The sequence below is a fragment of the Electrophorus electricus genome, chromosome 13, assembly GCF_041902795.1.
Source record: "Electrophorus electricus isolate QZ-2024a chromosome 13, ASM4190279v1, whole genome shotgun sequence".
NCBI classification, from domain to species: domain Eukaryota; kingdom Metazoa; phylum Chordata; class Actinopteri; order Gymnotiformes; family Gymnotidae; genus Electrophorus; species Electrophorus electricus.
In genome coordinates this window covers 6,826,416-6,844,390 of record NC_137509.1, presented here as the reverse complement: position 1 = coordinate 6,844,390, position 17,975 = coordinate 6,826,416, and the positions used below count along the sequence as shown (strand labels likewise).

Genomic DNA, 17,975 nt, shown 5'->3' with positions numbered 1-17,975 from the left:
CATTTTAATGATTACACATTTGAAAATGTTAAGATGGAGTGATTGTCTACAATGGAAATTTTATTAGAAACAGATTGTACCCTAAAAACGACATTGCAGCTCAATGCTGACATCTGCTGTTAAACGTTTGCTATTACATTCGCTATTATATTTCAAGTACGCGTTTGCGTCACGAATGGGCGGTCGCTTGATTTTTTTTTAATCAGTTTTATAGCTAAGGAAGTGGAAGAGGACGAATGTCAACAAAAAAGACGAAGAAAAGCTGTGATAACGAACTTGTCGCTCTACACTATACGTCGGAACGGATCATTCCTTTACAAGGTTGCGGAACTAATGAATACATGAGGTAACGTGGTGTTTTACAGTCGGTTGAGGACGAAAAAATATCCAGTACAGAAACCGCTCAGATGTTGGCCAGCAATTGCTTAGCTAACGCTAGCTGGCTAGCTAAGGACGTCAGCTGCTTCCCTGGCTTGTCAAATCAAAACTGAAACTTTAAGGTCCTCTGTAGGTACCAGTTAAACGTGGACAATCTTTTGTTATGTTCACAAGGAGTACAGAATTCTAAATGAGCTTAACAGAGTATTTGACATATGCCAAAGTGCCTTCGTAATATTTCTCAGTTGACGTTATTGTGGTTTGCATCGAAACCAAACACGAACCTACCCAGCTATGTACGTCATTGCTGGAAAAGGAAACGAGACGGGAAATTATTCGAAATAATTTTATAGGCCATATTCTTTTGTACCTTTTCACATTGTACTACATTTTAAAATATCATGTTTGCTTTTGTTGATGTGATTGGATCTGTAATTACCGTTGTATAGCAACAGTCGAATGGTCTTATGTTATCAAGTAATCCTTTAACAAGTTGCTCTGGTTCTATCAGTTTTCCTCTTATTTTTGGCTAAATTATATTTCATGTTTGTCATTTACAGCTAGAGTCACCAGGCAAAATGCCTCACCGATAACGACGTACTGTGGGGGACTAATTTATTCATCGACATTATTGTTACCATGAAGTTTGATTCGGATTTAATTAGCACGAAACAATAACATTGTAGGATTTTTTGATGAAAAAAGCCCAGCATGGACGCCCTGTACAGCCTTTCCATCTTCAGTCTTTTGATTTTTACAGGTGGGATTGCATAGTTTTTTAAAATACACTGTGTAACTACGCAGTTAAAACATTTTAATTACACTGCTTTATGACATACTAAATGTCTGCTTTTTCCATACTTATAAGGTTGAAATGCTTAGATTGCTTAGGTTCCAGGTTAGATTTAGTCAGAGTGGAATTCTTGTAATTGCTTTGTAAGGTAACAGATTTGACATTGGTCTAAATGTGAAGGAAAACTGATTGTCAGCTTTGCTTTGCTTGTCGTGACCAGTTACATAAGGATTAAAGTGTGGACATTTCCACACTTCCCACATGAGGTTACAAATTGTATTTGTAGTACTCTACAAAATGCTGGAAATGTTCTATCAGACACTCATGTTGATTTTCATTGGTTTTTAGCCCACTGCAGACTTGGGCAGGCCTTCAGCTGGGGTGAGTGAAAATAATTCAGCCTTTAAATTTGATGTGATGTTCACATTATTTCTCATTCTTGAAATAGCTTAAACTGCTGCTGTTTGTTTCATGATTGTATGGTTTTATGCATTTTACTTTTGTATAGGTGTAGGTTTTTACTTCCTGTATAATGCTCTTATATGAACTAAATGTATACCAGATCCCAATGGGTCTGAGTTGCACTTCTTCCATTTATTGACAAAAGTTAATTAAGTAATTAAAGGTTGGAATAAACTTGTTGGCATCAACAAATTTAATGTTGGCAATTAAAGGGCTTTAAAGTACCTCTTAAATATATTAGGCTATTGTTTAACATTAGATTATTTCCAGTGTGTAATTATTGTATTTCTCTTATCATGTGGCCATAATCCATGTTCTTGCATGACTGCCTGACCTTCAAAATAATGTTTTATTCAGGTTTATTCCACTGTCTTGGCTTTTGAAAGATTTTCCAATGTATAAGAAATATTTAACCTGTATGATTCCACACATTTGCAACCGAATTGTGGTAGTTTGAGTTTTTTTGTCAGTTGGTGTTTTGCATGCAGTGTATGTCTTGGCTCATTTTGAAGTAGCAGCATTTTATTACATTTCTGTTCTATCTGCTGTGGCAGTGGTGTTGTAAATATTCATAATCCTGTAAATTCAAGGTATTCCTCTTCCTTTCTCTTGTAGATTATTGTGGCAAGTCCTCAAAAATACTGCGGGCCAGGCAAGGTGAAATACATAGCTCCTCTCTCCATGGTCCTCCGGGACCAATCAACTGCACCTGGGTTATTATGTCGTCAGTGGGAGAACGGGTGGTTCTCAGGTACAGCGCCTTTTGCCTTTCCCTGTAAATGAGTATACAGAGCGTATTTCATACCCACAAAGTGCTCTGAGATTGGCCGCAGGCCTGTTCAAGCTGGTGATAAGAATAAATGAGGGAAAGATAGAGTAGCTCTGAAAGTGAAGCTAACAGTTTTCAAGCTAGACAAAGTTCAAAATAGGAGGCAAAAAGAATTCTGAGAAAATAAATAGTGATGCCAGTCATTGCACCACAAGAAATGTAGGAAAGCATCCTACCTATTGTCATTTTAAGTGCAACACAAACCTTATTATAAAACTTTTATTTTATAAGAATAAATTTAAATATTGCCATGTAATTTAGACCCATGTTCATATCATCTAGATATTGAGGGTTAAAGGCCTTGCTCAGTAGCCCACAGTGGAAACTTGGGCTTGAACTGACAAGATTCTGATTACTAGTCAAGTACCTTAACCACTCATCTACCACTGCCCAAATTTGCCCATTACATTTTGAGGAACATTCCTAGTTGCCAATTATAGCATATATTATTATAGACATTTCTCATTAATAGCTAATGCAGTAAAAGAGATATCTCACCCTTTTATCAGTCTGTTTTGACTCATCTTTGTCTTTGTCTTTTTGTCTTGAAGTTTCTCTGAGTTGGATATTAGGTGTGGACAGGGTAACCGGGTTTGGTTAACCGTGGCAAGCCTTACAGACAAGCCTGTCCCAATATGTGGTACCCTGCCTAAGCCAGTGGAGTTGTATGGAGGAAACATTACAGTGACACACCATTTTGTCCCACACTTTTCCATTTCAGGATTCCGCCTGTCATACATTAAAGGTAGACACTGTGGAATAGTGGCAAGATGTGGATTGTTCTTTCATTTTACAATCAAACATTAAAATGCTGTCTGTTGCAAAAAGCTATGCAGCAGTATGAAGAGATCTTGTGTTTGTTTGTCCAGACTCTGGCCCCTGTCACCCTGGTGAGTTTGAGTGCTACAGCGATCGCTGTCTTCCTGCATCCTGGCGTTGTAATGGCCAGGTGGAGTGCCTTGGAGAGGGTGATGAACTCGGTTCTGACGAGGATGGCTGTGACTTCGAGCCTCAGCCTCACCCAGGTGACGATCCATCTGTCGTGCCGACCAGCATGCCAGCCGCTTCCAGCATGGGAACAGACCGCAGGCCACGCCGTGACCCTGAGCTACACGTCCAGTCTCAGGGGGGGCCATGCGGGGGCTACCTACAGGCCTTTTATGGCTCTTTTGTCCCACCGGTGCCAACCGGAGCCCCAATGGAGTGTGTGTGGACGGTGGACCCTCAGGACCCGCGGCCGCTTAAGCTGGGTCTGCAGCAGTTGGAGCTGGGCTCTGGGGACAGTCTGATCATCACAGACCAGCCGGGTGGTGCTGGCAACATCATTAAAACTGTGAGTGTGTAACCTGTAAGCTTTGAAGTTCGTTTGGAAAAACAGGACCATTGTTTTTGACATAAATAATTTCTATGTTAACAGCGTTTGTCAGACACTTAACCAAACCAATTTGTATATTTATTAATACTCTGTATATATTTGTTTTCAGGTTGTGCAATTTACTTTTTCTTTCCTTTTTTTGGTGTACTTGTATCTGGCAGGAAATCTATAAATGTTTTTTTTTCTTCCTTTGTGACAGATCACATGTACATCCAATTACAAAACAGTGGAGGTGGAATCCCAGACTGGCCTTCTCTCTCTGACATATAACATGCAGGCTCGCTCTGAGGGGCAGGGCTTCAATGCCACCTATCGCATTGCAGACTACTGCCTGCCATGGGAGGGTCCCTGCAAGGGCTCAGAGGGTGGCTGCTTCACACAGAAGCAGCGGTGTGATGGCCACTGGGACTGTGCGGAGACGGGGGTGGATGAGGTAGGTTGCGGGGGCTGCCCGGCTGGCCATTTCCCCTGCGGCCCCCTTGCGATGCAGAGGGTGAGCCACCTCACCAGCCGGCCCGTCTGCTTCTCCATCCACGAGAGGTGCAACTACCAGCTGAACTGTGCCGATGGCAGCGATGAGCGAGAGTGCACCATTTGCCAGCCTGGGACCTTCCACTGCGACAGTGATAGGTGCGTGTGTGTTTGTGTCTGTGTGTCTGTGTGTGTGTGTGTGTCTGTCTGTCTGTCTGTCTGTCTGTGTGAGCGGGTGGTCTTAGTGAAATGATTATGGTGTAGTGTGCTGTATCTGTGTATGCACTGGATAATTTGACTTAGCATTTTTATGAATTATGGTGTATTGGGAAAGTGTGTGTGTGTGTGTGTGTAAACCCTGCCATGGCCGTGTGCAGGTGTCTGTCTGTGTGTGTATAAACCCCGTGGTGATCTTGTGCAGGTGTGTTTTTGAGAGCTGGCGCTGCGATGGACAGGTGGACTGCAAGGATGGCACTGATGAGCTGAACTGCACCATGACTCTGCCTAGAAAGGTCATCACCGCAGCAACAGTGGGGAGCCTGGTGTGTGGACTATTGCTGGTCATTGCTATGGGCTGCACCTGCAAGCTATACTCACTTCGCACTCGTGAATACAGGTAATCAAAATACGTGTAAAGTTTTTCATGCTTTATGTTATGGTTATGGTTTATACCAGATCTAATACACTATTCTTAACAAGAAAATACTAGATTGGAATATCTCCTGTATTATTGTTCATTTTGACATCTCTCTTTTATTGATCTTTCTCGTCGGCCTTAGCTTGTTTGCACCAATCAGCCGTCAAGAGGCGGAGCTTATCCAGCAACAGGCTCCACCCTCCTATGGTCAGCTTATTGCTCAGGGGATTATTCCTCCAGTAGAAGACTTTCCTACTGAGAATCCCAATGAGGTAAAAAGAAAGAAAGAAAGAAAGAAAGAAAGAAAGATCTTGCCTAAATACATATTTTACATTTAGCCAATGTTTAATATATATTTTAAATAAAAATGTAAAGTATTGCAGAGCATTCACAAACATTACAATAATAATCAGTTAAACATTTACATATATGCACCTTTTATTACATGAATGTTCTTAATATTCAAATCCAGTGGCTCAGGTTCTGCGATCTCATATCAGGTTGGGCTTTGGTTTCCTCTGGGCATGCTTCCCATTCCTTTAGACACAATGACTCCATTATTATCTTACCACATAGCACACTAGGAGCAGAGGTGCACACAATGAGCTACAGTGAAGCACAATGGCGTTTTTGGCTTTAACTGATTATTATAATGTTTGGGAATGCTCTTACTTTTTTATTAGTGTAGCGATTAACCATGAGTCTGCTTTCTGGTAGTTGAATTGGTTATAAATAATTTCATTATTTGGAATTTGGTGCAACTCTTTGATGTGTTTCTGTTCTCCTGTATTTATATATTTGATTATTCTTGACCCCTACCCCACAGCCCACCTCTCTTTCTCTGAGAGGACTGCTTCAGCTCATCAGACAGGACAACATCGCCTCCCCTCGGCGAAGACGCAGGCCACGTTTTGTCCGCCGAGCAATCCGTCGCTTGAGGAGGTGGGGCGTGATTTCCCGGCCTGCGTCTCGGTCTACTCAGAGCACAAGTTCCAACTCACAACAGACAGATGATACTCCTACTGGTCAGGAGTCCAGTCATTCAGAAGATGGGGATTCCTCATCGGCCAGGGAGCCCGCTAACCAGCTTTTGCCTCAGAAAATGGCTTTGTCCCAACAGGCAGAGCAGGAACAGCAGACAGAGGCTCCTCTTCCTCCTCCACCTCAATCAACACCCCCTCCCTCCCTGCAGTCAGTTGCTGCTCCAGAGACGCCACGGAGCTCTCCTGTGGCCACTCCCCCAAGGAGCCCATCCCTGGCTTCTCTCTTCCACTCTCTGGGGCTGAGTATCTCTCTTTTCAGACCCTCGTCCTCGCCCACTGCTCTGTCTCTCTCAGCTTCCCCCTCTTTCTCCTCTTCTTCTTCAGATGATGAGGTGTTGTTGATCCCTCTTTCTGATGATGGCACCTCTGATGATGATGTTCCCATGCTGACCTAATTTTGACCCTCATGGCTTTCTCACTTTCTCTCTGTGTGATTTCTCACATTTTTCCCCCCCACTCATTTTTTCCTCCATATTTCTCTCATTCTCTCATGCTCTCAGTTTACTTTTTCACAACTATATTATGATCTCAGCACGCCAGTGGCATTGTGTTTGTGCTGGCAAGGTGCCTTATCTCAAATAAATCACTTCATTTCTTCTGATTTAATATTGTCAAATATTGAAAGAATTTGCGTTAAAGATTTTAATGTGTTAGATGTACACTTACTCAGAGATTGAATGTGATGGAGGAAAACTTTGCACAGAGAATCTTCCCTAACCTCTCTTAATAAAACTCCTGTGTCTTACCCATTGCTGAATATACTGCACTGCGCAAATATCCAGTTTAGCATCTTAGGGTTTATTTTCGGAGTTTCTTGTATTAATGTCAGTGTATGTATGTATGCTGGATGTATTGCTCATAAGTGCCTTTGATCAAGCTTCCTATAGATCATTAGACACTATGGGTCTGTATGTACTTGCACATAAATGCCAAACACACACACACACACGCACAAAGGTTTACACAACAACCTAGATTTCAGCCAGGCTATGTATACGGTAGTGTATGGCGATTGTGGCAATAATTTTCAAAAAATGTGTGTGTTATTTTTGTTGTGTGTGTGTGTGTTCGTGCAGTCACTCAGACGAGACAATCTCTTTTGGTGCCTGAGGAAATGACATGCACCACCAACCTGAATGACATCACAGTGGCTCTGATGATGACTTTAAATTTCCTTTTAGTTTCTGCTTTTGGCTAAGTGGAATAAAACATTAGTGCCATAAATAGAATCCTCTGATCTCGTCTGCTCTAATTATCCTTTTTTATTGTTTTTGCCCTGTTGATATTGTTTTTATTATTGAATGTATTTTTAAATGCCTAGATGTTTAAAATGTTTGTGGTCAATGGTGATCGCGTTAGAAAGATGTCATTTGGAATGGCATTTCACTGTGTGTGTGTGTGTGTGTGTGTGTGTGTGTGTGTGTGTGTGTGTGTGTGTGTGTGTGTATGTGTATGTTTATATATATATATATATATATATGCTAAACAAAATGAGAATCCACCATGAATAAATGATTTGCACTTTTACTATTGAGTATTTTTTCATTATTTATTTTTCTTTTTTGAAATTAAATGAAGTAGCTCTTTTCTTGCCCCTGTCACTGTTTGGATAGTTGTTAAGTTTAAGAGAATGCACTGAGAAGCCATTTCAGTTTACAATGGTGAAGATGAGGTGTTGGTGTCACGTAATTACCACATCAATGCCTTCATTGTCCCTGTGCCATGTGTAACAGTTTCATCTCCCCCTATAGTAAGGACTGGTCACCCCAGCACTAGACCAATGAGAGATAAAGGGAAAGAAGAGGAAGACTGGAAGTTAGGCATTTCAACTGGTGCAGTTTCCACCGACTGCTTTATTTCCAGGTAAATAATCATGAATGGCTGGGACAGGTGAGTCTTACTGAACTCTGAAATAGCTTATATGAACAAGCTTATATGAACTTTTTGTAGACAGCTTCTAAAAATAAAAATGCCTAATTAATGCCTTATAAAATTGCCTTTGCATTTTATTTTGCGCTCTCTACAATTCTTGCCTTTAAAAGGATATAAAGAACAGAAAAAGTTGGGTATTAGATGTGAGTGGTTTTACAGTATTGTATTCAGATGAGTAGTTTCATTGTATTCTGTATTAAAATATACATGCACATAGAACTGTGATTTTTGTTTAGATATATAAATATACATGTACTTAGAACTTTTGTTTAATAGATTAGTTGCTTTTACATTACAGCATTACAGAACAGGCATGTGATGATTGTTAAATATTTAAAAAAGTCTAACCCAGCGCACTGTCCATGGATGCTATAATCACCTACACATAATGCATTTTCTTTTCAGATGATGGCTCTTCAAAGCCATGCTACACTACAAATGCTGCTGTTGCCATGGCTTGGGTGTGTTTTAGGAAAGTGCATCTTTGATGAGGTGCAGAGTTCTATCAGAGTGGTATCCCCACCCACCAGTCAGCTAAACTCTTCTGTTGGGGCCTTGAGTAACTCTGGAGACAAACATGAAGTGTCTCTCATTGTTGCTGAATCAGCCTGGTTGACGCATCCTTGGACCACCCGCAATCATCGGAAGACTATATTACAAAATTCTCTGTTTCGTAGATATAAACAAATGAACAGGAATGCAACCTTTCAACCACAGCCAATTAGAATCACAACATGGACTCCTAGAGAAAGCCATACTCTTTTACACTGGGAAGCAGAGAAGCTGGAAGTAGCAGTCAGTGAAGCAGTCAACACTGTGTCCAAATTACTCTCAGGTAATGTGCGTGAGAGTGTTACAGTAGGTGGGTGGGTTAGAGGTGAGTGTGTATGTGTACATGCCTATATTAAAACTTGCCTGAGGTGCAGTGTAAGGTTGATCAGTGTCCACTCCTGATAGAAAAAAAAAGGTTTCTTCTTGTTCTAGCTGAAAAAATTAAATGAGGTCAGTTCTGGACTAAAACTGTACATTTGTGGTTGAAGACTCTTAAGTAACATTCACGCTCGTGTCATTGATGTGTCCACAGTAATGAGGGTTCCAGGCAGATTGCTGCTGAGCAGAGACATCAACAAATACTGCAGATTCATCTGGAGGAACAGTAGCACTGCCAACTTCAACAGGTCTGTTTGATTCACCTTTCTGTAGAAAGGTGTAGAAAGTCTTTTTTTTAAATGTGCACCTATGTGCAGTTTTCTTTGACCATCTTTGTTTCAGTGAGGTCTTTTTGTTGTTCTTTTGTTCATTATTTAATAATTTAATAAGTTCTTTTGTTCATTATTTAATAACTTTTCCTTGTATTTTTGTTGTGTGAGAATGTCAGAATATATGTCAATTTCATATTTATTTAATTTCAGGTTCAAGTTTATTGTAATTGTCCAATCAAAACTGTGTCACTTCCCTCAGGTGTGGCAGAGCCAATGACAGCTATCAGTCTGAGAGGTGTCTGGGTGTGACTGTAAGTCAACAGTTCATACACAAATATTTATATTTGCTTATACAGCTCTTGTACTTCAGCCTTGCTTGGTATTGATTGACAGATTCCAGATAACCACCTGAGTGGCTGTATTGTCTATCCACACCCTGATCATCCAATCCAGAGAGTTCTAAAGGCAGATGGGGTGGGAGTTCCTGACACTGACTTTCTACTTTATGTGCACGCTCATAGCACTGATAAATGTAGACCTGATGTGAGACATTTCTGTTTATTTCTCCTAATTTTTAGAATGTTATATTGATCCGAGAGCAGTTTAGTCTTATAATGATCTAGCTGTACTCTACTAATACATCTGTAAAATCAGGATTTCATGTACCATTATATATATATATATATATATATATATATATATATATAAAACATTTGTATTATAAATCATTATAAATTGTATTATAAATCATTAAAATGATTCTTAGCATTTATTATATTCCATGATACTATTTCTACAATTTTGTTTCACTAAAGAGTATTGTGTTTTTATGTATTTATTTGTTTTAATTCACAATGCGCTAAAATTAATGGTGACTTTAAGCCCTTATTTGCTTGCGTCTGTATCTGCGTCTGCTTTTGTCTCTGTTTGTGTCTGCCTCAGTCCGGGATACTGGCCTATTCTGCTCACTGTCAGACAGACTTGGACGGGCGACCAGTGGCTGGGGTGATGGTTATCTGCAGGGACCTGCTTAGCAAGGAAGGATTCAGTAATGAACACATGGTGCAGGTTGTGTGTGTGTGTGTGTGTGTGTGTGTGTGTGTGTGTGTGTGTGTGTGTGTGTGTGTGTGTGTGTGTGTGTGTGTGTGTGTGTGTGTGTGTGTGTGTGTGTGTGTGTGTGTGTGTGTGTGTGTGTGTGTGTGTGTGTGTGTAAATGACTGAAGGATGACAATGCGAAAATGATACAAAGCTTTTCTTTTATGCTGTTGGACAGACGGTGATCCATGAGTTGTTCCATGTGTTGGGCTTCAGCAAAGAGCTCTTCAGCTTTTGGCGAGACTGTTCCCTCTCCTCCCAGAGTAAGTGGGAATTCTCAGACTTTTCTACTGGCTTTTTAAAACTGAATATTTAATGAGTGTGAGCACTTTATAGGCTCTCCCTGTAAATGTACTGTGTTGGTGTTACCGTACTGAAGGCTGCATGTATGTGTAATAGTGTTTTGGTGTTACAGTAGCAAGGGCTGCATATGTGTGTAATAATGTGTTGGTGTTGTGTAGTGGCTGTGGGTTCCTGCTCTTATGGTCAGGTGACGAACACGGATGAGACAGGACAGAAGAGGCTTTACACTCCTGGTGTAATCAAAGCTCTACAGGCTCACTTCAACACCACACACACTGAAATGGGAGCTCCACTAGAGAATCAGGTGCACACCTAGGACTGGACTAACGTACTAAAGCATCAATCATTTTTGCACACATGATGTGAAATTTTAATCAAGCCCTTGATTCTCTCCCTTAATTTTTGTTGCCTCCTTTCTTCCTATTTCTCTAATTCTCTCCCTCCCTCCCTCCCTCCCTCCCTCTCTCTCTCTCTCTCTCGGTCAGGATGCTGGTTCTCATGGTGTCTCTTCTCACTGGGAGGCTCGGGTTCTTCAGGGCTCCATCATGACTGCACTGCTTGTAGAACCGTCTCTGGTCCAGATTGACCCAATCACTCTCTCTGCCCTCCAGGACACTGGCTGGTACTCAGTCAACCTTGGCCGAGCACAGAGCTTGATGTGGGGAGAGAGTAAGACACCTACAATTGAGCTCAGAGTCTGCTGTGGGAGGAACTTAGAACCTAGTGTTGGGAGAAAGTACCTGTAAACATATCATTTTCTTTGTGATTGGTTTTGCCTTGTGGCCCATTGAAGCACTCTGGGTTTGAAATAGACCAATGACTACTGGGTTGTGCAGAATGGCAGCTTTGAAGGTATTTACTGTATATGAACATTGGGTGAGCCAAATATGATTCTCTGTATCACTACAGTCCATAAATTGTGTGTGTCTAGATGAGGGTGCTCTCTTTGGGTCTCTTACCACCTGCCACAAGCCCTCAGCTTTCTTCTGCATGGGCAGGTAAATCTACCACCTTCTGTAGTTTACACTAATCAGTTACTGAACCAATGGACCCAGTGACTGGATGCCAGAAAATCGTTAGTCTGAACATAAAACAATATTCATTTAGTTTGTTTTCTGAAGATAACCTGACTTGTTCCCTCTAAGTAACCTGGCTTCTTCTCTCAGTGAACTAGGATGCCATTACCTTCATCTCCACAAGGGAGCATGCCAGAGTGATCAATATCTGGATGGTTGTCGCATTTACAAACCTTTAGCCAATGCTGTAAGCATTCTAATCCATCTATCTTCTTTTAGAATTGAGAGCATATCTTTTCATCTTTGATTTCTTTGACAACCTTATCAATGTTCCTCATTCATCTGTTTATCTAAATTCTCTATTAGAGTGAGTGTTGGAAAGAAGAGAACAGCAGAGGGAGTAGTGTGGAGGAGTGGAGTGGAGAGATTTTTTACACAGACAGCCGTTGTTTTTTCTCCAGCCTTGTCAGGAAGGTACAGAATGTCCTTTCTGCAAATGCATACAAATACAAGTTTTTAAATTAAAAAAAGCAGCTCATGGATTTTCCTCCCTTATCGACAGTGCTGCTTTACATTAAAGCAATTCATCCAATTTTACAGGATCATTCCAGTCACAGTGTATCTGTGGCAGGTCGCTGTTACAGACACAGGTGCACTGGGAGGAACAGGTACCAGATTCAGGTGGTAGGTTCCGAGTGGCTGGACTGCCCAGCAGGAAAGAGCATCCAGGTATGTTAGACAGTTTTATGAGATTACAAATCCTCTTTTCCAGTGTTTTGTTTGATGGTCTGGTCAACCATATATAGGAACCTTATCTGCATAGTACTCATTTGTCTTGGTGTCTTTTGTAAGTTGTTTGAACTTTTTCTTTTATTATTTCATTTGTTTTTCTGGCAGTTGGCCATATGCCAAAACCAGATGCTGATTTTGGCTCTTTGAGTCCATCTGTAGTCTGTTTTATACTGATGGTTAATCTCTGCAGGTGTATGGCTATCGCGGTACAATTTTCTGCCCAGACAAGAGATTGTGTTATTACTACAGTGTGGTTCCACCCACTTCCACCCCTAAGCCCCTCCCCTCAACTCCACATCCCTCTATACACCCATCCAGGTCAGTAAATTGTCAGTTCAAAGAAATGAGAAATGTTTGACTTTTTTTTTTGACATTCTGTGACATTTGATTCCATCAAAGAGCTGGATAGAATCTAGATGTTTCTTCTCTGCATTTAGTGTTGACCTTGTGCGTGATTAACTGAAGAGCTCCTAGTGATTAACTCTAAAGTACTAGTAATAGTACCTTAGTGTTAATTCTATAACATACTGAGAGTCAGTGTAAGAATTTGTCTGACTGACCTTTTAGGAAGAGCAATAAGGAGACCTTTAGAATAATCAATCCAGCTAGAAATAAAAGCATGGATGAGTCTCTGAAGGTTATATCTTCACAAGAAATATCTAATATTTTTGAGATGATAGAATGCTGATTTAGTAATTGCTTTGACGCGAGTCCTACACTGTGTGCACAATTATTAGGCAAGTTATATTTTTGAGGATTCATTTTATTATTGAACAAATGCTCTTGGTCAATTCAAAATGTTAATAAACCTCAAACATGAATATTTAATAAAATAAAAGTGAGGTTTTGGATTCCTTAGGAGAATATCCATTTGTGCATAGTTATTGCATAGTTATTTGGCAACTATTAGTGTGCAGAATTATTATGCAACTAAATGAAAAACGGACATTTTCTCATCTCACTTGTTTATTTTCATCTGTTAGAGTGAGAATAATAAACAAACAACACAAAATTTGCAAATAAAGATTTCTGAGATTTAAAAAAAAATCTGTGACCAATATAGCCACCCTTCTTTTCAATAACAGCCATAAGCCTTCAGTTCATGGAGTCTGTCAGTTTCTTAATCTGTTGCTGAGCAACTTTATGTGCTGCAGTAATCACAGCCTCCCAGACACTGTTCAGAAGGCTGTAGTTTTCTTTCACAGTAAATCTCCTGTTTAAGAAGGGCCCACAAATTCTCAATAGGGTTTACTTCAGATGAGGAAGGGGGCCACGTTATTATTCTTTCATCTTTAAGGCCTTTACTGGCTTGCCACGCAGGGAAGTACTTTGATGGATGCGATAGAGCATTGTCCTGCATAGAAATCACAGTCTTCTTGAAAGATGCAGACTTTTTCCTTTTTTCACTGCTTGAAGAAAGTGTCTTCTAAAAACTGGCAGTAGGTTTGTGTGTTCATTTTGAGTCCATCTTCAACCCAAAAAGGTCCAACTAGCTCATCTTTAATAATATCATCCCACCCCCAGCTTAGTGGCGTCGAAGTGGAGCTCTGTGCCCGTTACTAATCCAGTCATGGGCCCATCCATCTGGTTCGTCAAGAGTCACTCTTATCTCATCAGTCCATACAATGTTTGAAATATCTGTCTTCAGATATTTCTTGACCCAGTCTTGACGTTTCACCTTATGTATCTTGTTCTGTGATGGTCGGGTTTCAGCCTTCCTTACCTTGACCATGTCTCTGACTACTGAACACCTTGTACTTCTGGGCACTCCAGGTAGGTTACAGTTCTGGAATATGACAGCACTGGAGACTAATGGGTTCCTGGTCACTTCACATTTGATTCTTCTCAAATGTTTGGCAGTTAATTTGCGTCTTATTTTCTCAACATGTTTCTTGCGACCCTGTTGACTATTTGCAACAAAATGTTTGATGGTTCTGTGATCACGCCCCAATATCTTAGCAATTTTAAGAGTGCTGCATCCCTCTGAAAGACCTTTTACAATTTTTGACATTTCAGAGTCAGTTAAATCCTTTATTTGGCCCATTTTGCTTGAGGAAAAGAAGCTGCCTAATAATCATGCACACCTTCATATAGGCTGTTAATGTCCTTAGGCCACACACCCTCTCATTACACAAATACATGTCACCAGATATGCATAAATCCAACAAGCATTCAAGTTTCTATAGCTTGGAGTTGGAAAATATGCATACAAATGATGATATGGTCAAAATACTCTCTTGCTTAATAATTAGGCACACAGTGTATAACTGCGATCAGGTTTCATGAACATAACATGCAGAATCCTCATTTCTCCTCAGCGTTCACTCTCTTATACAGAGACCACTGACTTCTCAACACAGCCTGAACTTTGGTCAGACCCCTCCCTTCTCAGCATCAGCAGACTGTGCAGGAATTGCCATGGTAACAGTGCTGAGCATCAGTGCGGTTCTCTGCTTACTTGCTACTGCCATGGCCTTCTACAGGAAGTGCTGCTCAGTCAGGGTCAGAGTGCATGCGGTGGTAGAGGTTCCGTATATGTTGTAGATGTACCAAAACCTAAACCTCCACAGGCACTGCGGAGACACCGATAAGGATCAACAGGACAGATTTGTTCCTCCATATCTATTAGGTGTGCTCAAATAGTGATTAATTTACTTTCATTGTACTTTCATTGTTAAGTCTTTATTTTCACAGTTCAGTCAGTGCTGAATTCCTCCACTGGAGAAAATTCATCTCAGTATTGTCAGGGCTATAAAGCTGGGATTAAGAATGGATAGAGTTCCTCAGTTAAGGACTGACCAGTGAAAGATTAGATATAAGACTCGGTCGCCACAAAAAAGGAGACCAGACCCTCCTCATAATCCTCTACTTTCTGGGGCTTCTCTCGCAGCAGTTAGAAGCACCAGCACAAGCACTGTACTCATTCCCATTCACCTTTAGCAATGGAATCTTTTACCTTTTGGTTAACAGATTCTGATACACCTACATCTCAATCAGTCTTATACCCAACCTGCCCCTCAAAGTAAAATTTGCCTGTGGAGAAACCCTCCTTCCCAAGGATGTAGGAATCCATCTCAAAGCTTTTTGGGCTGTATGCAACTTAATAATATGCTGTATCAGGATGCAGAGTCACATCCACCAACAAAATTAAACAGCACAAGAACAATATAGGTTACAAATCCTATTCACGCATTTCTTAACTCATAATATGTTAGTCATATCAGTGTACCTGCACAGAACTGAATCCGCATCTCCTTTGACATCAGTATGATAAAGACCGACCGAAACAGCAGTGATGGAGACAGCAGTTGTGTCTAGTTCATGGTAACCCCATTTAAAGCTAAATTTAAAAGAAATACATCAAACCTAGTCATGCCTGCATCTTATGAAGCAAATGTTCCCAAGTGTGGCCTTTCAGAGTTTAGTTCCAACCCTAATTTGATCCAATAAATCAAGTCTTTTAGAAGCATCTTAATATCAGAGTAAGTTGTGCTACATTAGGGTTGAAACTACACTCTGTAGGGAAGTAACCAGAAGTAGACTCACTATATCTTCTGTCATCTGATGATTCTGTAAACACAAAATAACATGATTGCCAAATAATAATAATAAATAATATATTGCATGTATTAGTTAATAAATACAACGCTATGCCTAATTTGAAAGTAGCAAAAAACGGATTCTTAAGTGAATCAAAAATTGAGCAAGTATGGGCAATCAGCCAGCAAAGGAATGACTTCAGTTCATCTCCTGCAATCCTGTTGTTTATGCAATTGAAAGCATTGTCTGTAAGTGATTAAGGATATTGTAGAGATCCTAGATTATGTTTTATGAGTATTTGTAGTTTTTTACCATAATGCTTTAATTTTATTTGTGTTAAGATGTGCTATGTACAAATGATCCCATGTTTCCCATATTTAGCTTAGCCTTCTCTACTCATGCTAAACTCTATAAGTAGTAAAACCTTTTATATGCAGGATATATAATTTGTCATTTGCAGTCCACATAGCCTTGAAATGTTTTATTTTTACATGTAACATAAAGTAGGCAGAATAAAGGTTTCATAAGCAGTGGACCATTGCACTCAGTAGTCCTCCTCAGTCAGCTTGTACTGATTCATATTGATGAACATGATTTAGCTCTATTGCTGTTCCTTATACTGTATTTTTATCCATTTTTCCTTATAGTTTCACTCATTCATTCGGTGCATGAATTCACAAGTCAGTAAAGCACATGAGCCTGGAGGTTACATCCTGATCTCATGTATTTGTTTGCAGGGAGTTCGCCTTACTGTTGAATTGTGTACCTTTATTGTCACCATCTCCTTGATGATGGCTTTTGCATGTGTTTGCTTTTCGTTTCAGTTTTGTTCCTTGTTTCTGTCCTTTTTTTCCCCTGTCCCTATATGTTCTCAGGTGTTCCTCATGTTGTAATTCCCTGTTGTATATAAACCCTGTGGATTTATTTATTTTTTGCTTTGTTTGGTGGTCATTGTTTGATGTTTGGTTTCACTATTACATGGTGTTCTCTGTTAGTTAGCTTAGTTTCTTGCCTGTTTCTTCCACATTTTGTTGTCAAGTTTATTTCCTACGTGTCATGTATTCCTGTTATATTTCCAAGTCTGAATAATGGCTTTTAAACCCCAGGCTGTTTAATGGCTAATGATTATGAATTTGCCCACAAATAATGCCGCTTATCTAAGCCTTTGTGTCCTGCCTCCTTTCGCAAACCCTAACAATATATAATAACACTCCATGGTCGGTCATATCTTTTTGACTTCTATCAGAGGCCTGGGGGTTTGAGGGTGTGGTGCAGTATTTTTGCTGTTCCTAGGATTGCACTCGTCTGGACTGAGGCTGATGTCATTTCTATCATTTCTAAACACATTCATCACGAACCTTCGTAACACCCCCCCCCCCCAGATTTTGACTTCCTCTGCTTGACTGAGAATTGTCGGGGTAGGTTTGGCTATTGCTTCCATTGTTTTGAGTCCTTAGGTTTGGTTAACCTGGTTGTCATAAACGTGCTAGTCACCTGTGTTAGACACTGGAGCCTTTCTGTCTTCAGGCACCCAATGCAAGGTCTCTGCCTATCAGCCATGACATGGCAGCTTGACTGCGAGCTGGTCCCCGAGGTCATCCGCTCCCTGTTCTTGTCTCCTTTACCCCTCCCTTTCTCTCTCTCTCTCCCTGTCTCTCTCTAAGCACAGGAGTGGCTCATGGTGGGCACGGGAACAGCTCGTGGCTCGTTCATGCAGAGAACATCTAATCTTTACTAACTTTGTCTCTTTCCTTTCTACATAGACACTTAGAACATGCCTCACTTTTCCCCATCATCCTGTAGATTTAGATATAGGACACATATATACTCTGTACTTTCCTCAATAAAGTAGAACTCTCTTGATTCACTACCTTGGTGTCAGTGTCTCTTAACTTCCTGAGTGGTCCGGCTACAGAGGATGGAGGGCAGAGGGTAACTTGGAGGAGATCGAACCTGAAGAACTGGTAACTTTGAACCAGTTTCTAACAGTCTGGGTCAGAGGTGGGATACTGCGCAGGTAAGTGACACCCCAGTATTTAATGTGTCTTCTTCCTGCTCAGTATCTCTGTGCTTAAATTTAGTTTAAATTCAGTTTAGGTGCGTTTTT

General features: G+C 40.5%; 2 protein-coding genes across 4 annotated transcripts; both read left to right on the top strand.

Annotated features, from left to right (window-relative positions):
* The first annotated feature begins 192 nt into the window (after positions 1–192).
* On the top strand, positions 193–7,515 carry lrp10 (low density lipoprotein receptor-related protein 10). The gene is made up of 10 exons (XM_027011522.2): positions 193–346; positions 939–1,138; positions 1,520–1,552; positions 2,249–2,384; positions 3,014–3,207; positions 3,332–3,795; positions 4,037–4,467; positions 4,730–4,924; positions 5,088–5,217; positions 5,772–7,515. Exons 2-10 carry the CDS (start codon positions 1,090–1,092, stop codon positions 6,381–6,383), a joined length of 2,244 nt encoding a protein of 747 aa, XP_026867323.2. The 5' UTR covers positions 193–346; positions 939–1,089; the 3' UTR covers positions 6,384–7,515.
* A 132-nt stretch (positions 7,516–7,647) lies between these two features.
* On the top strand, positions 7,648–17,769 carry cirop (ciliated left-right organizer metallopeptidase). 3 transcript variants are annotated; one of them, XM_081694678.1, is made up of 15 exons: positions 7,648–7,851; positions 8,326–8,755; positions 9,005–9,098; positions 9,382–9,433; positions 9,516–9,665; positions 10,065–10,190; positions 10,396–10,480; positions 10,679–10,824; positions 11,006–11,189; positions 11,452–11,518; positions 11,687–11,783; positions 11,903–12,010; positions 12,137–12,265; positions 12,519–12,646; positions 14,647–17,769. In XM_081694678.1, the coding sequence occupies exons 2-15, from the start codon at positions 8,326–8,328 to the stop codon at positions 14,870–14,872; spliced, it is 2,022 nt and encodes a 673-aa protein (XP_081550804.1). In that variant the 5' UTR covers positions 7,648–7,851; the 3' UTR covers positions 14,873–17,769. The 3 variants fall into 3 exon arrangements, with proteins under 3 accessions (XP_081550804.1, XP_081550806.1, XP_081550805.1); XM_081694680.1 differs by having other exon boundaries at positions 9,516–9,596; positions 14,647–17,598; XM_081694679.1 differs by having other exon boundaries at positions 10,065–10,184; positions 14,647–17,598.
* The last annotated feature ends 206 nt before the right edge of the window (positions 17,770–17,975 follow it).

Excerpts from the sequence above, each read along its gene's own strand:
- lrp10 (XM_027011522.2), top strand. The coding sequence starts at position 1,090 with ATGGACGCCCTGTACAGCCTTTCCATCTTCAGTCTTTTGATTTTTACA. Across the intron at positions 1,553-2,248 it reads TGGGCAGGCCTTCAGCTGGG|ATTATTGTGGCAAGTCCTCA; the intron begins GTGAGTGAAAAT and ends TTTCTCTTGTAG. Across the intron at positions 3,208-3,331 it reads CCGCCTGTCATACATTAAAG|ACTCTGGCCCCTGTCACCCT; the intron begins GTAGACACTGTG and ends TTGTTTGTCCAG.
- cirop (XM_081694678.1), top strand. The coding sequence starts at position 8,326 with ATGATGGCTCTTCAAAGCCATGCTACACTACAAATGCTGCTGTTGCCA. Across the intron at positions 9,099-9,381 it reads AGCACTGCCAACTTCAACAG|GTGTGGCAGAGCCAATGACA; the intron begins GTCTGTTTGATT and ends CACTTCCCTCAG. Across the intron at positions 11,519-11,686 it reads GCTTTCTTCTGCATGGGCAG|TGAACTAGGATGCCATTACC; the intron begins GTAAATCTACCA and ends TTCTTCTCTCAG.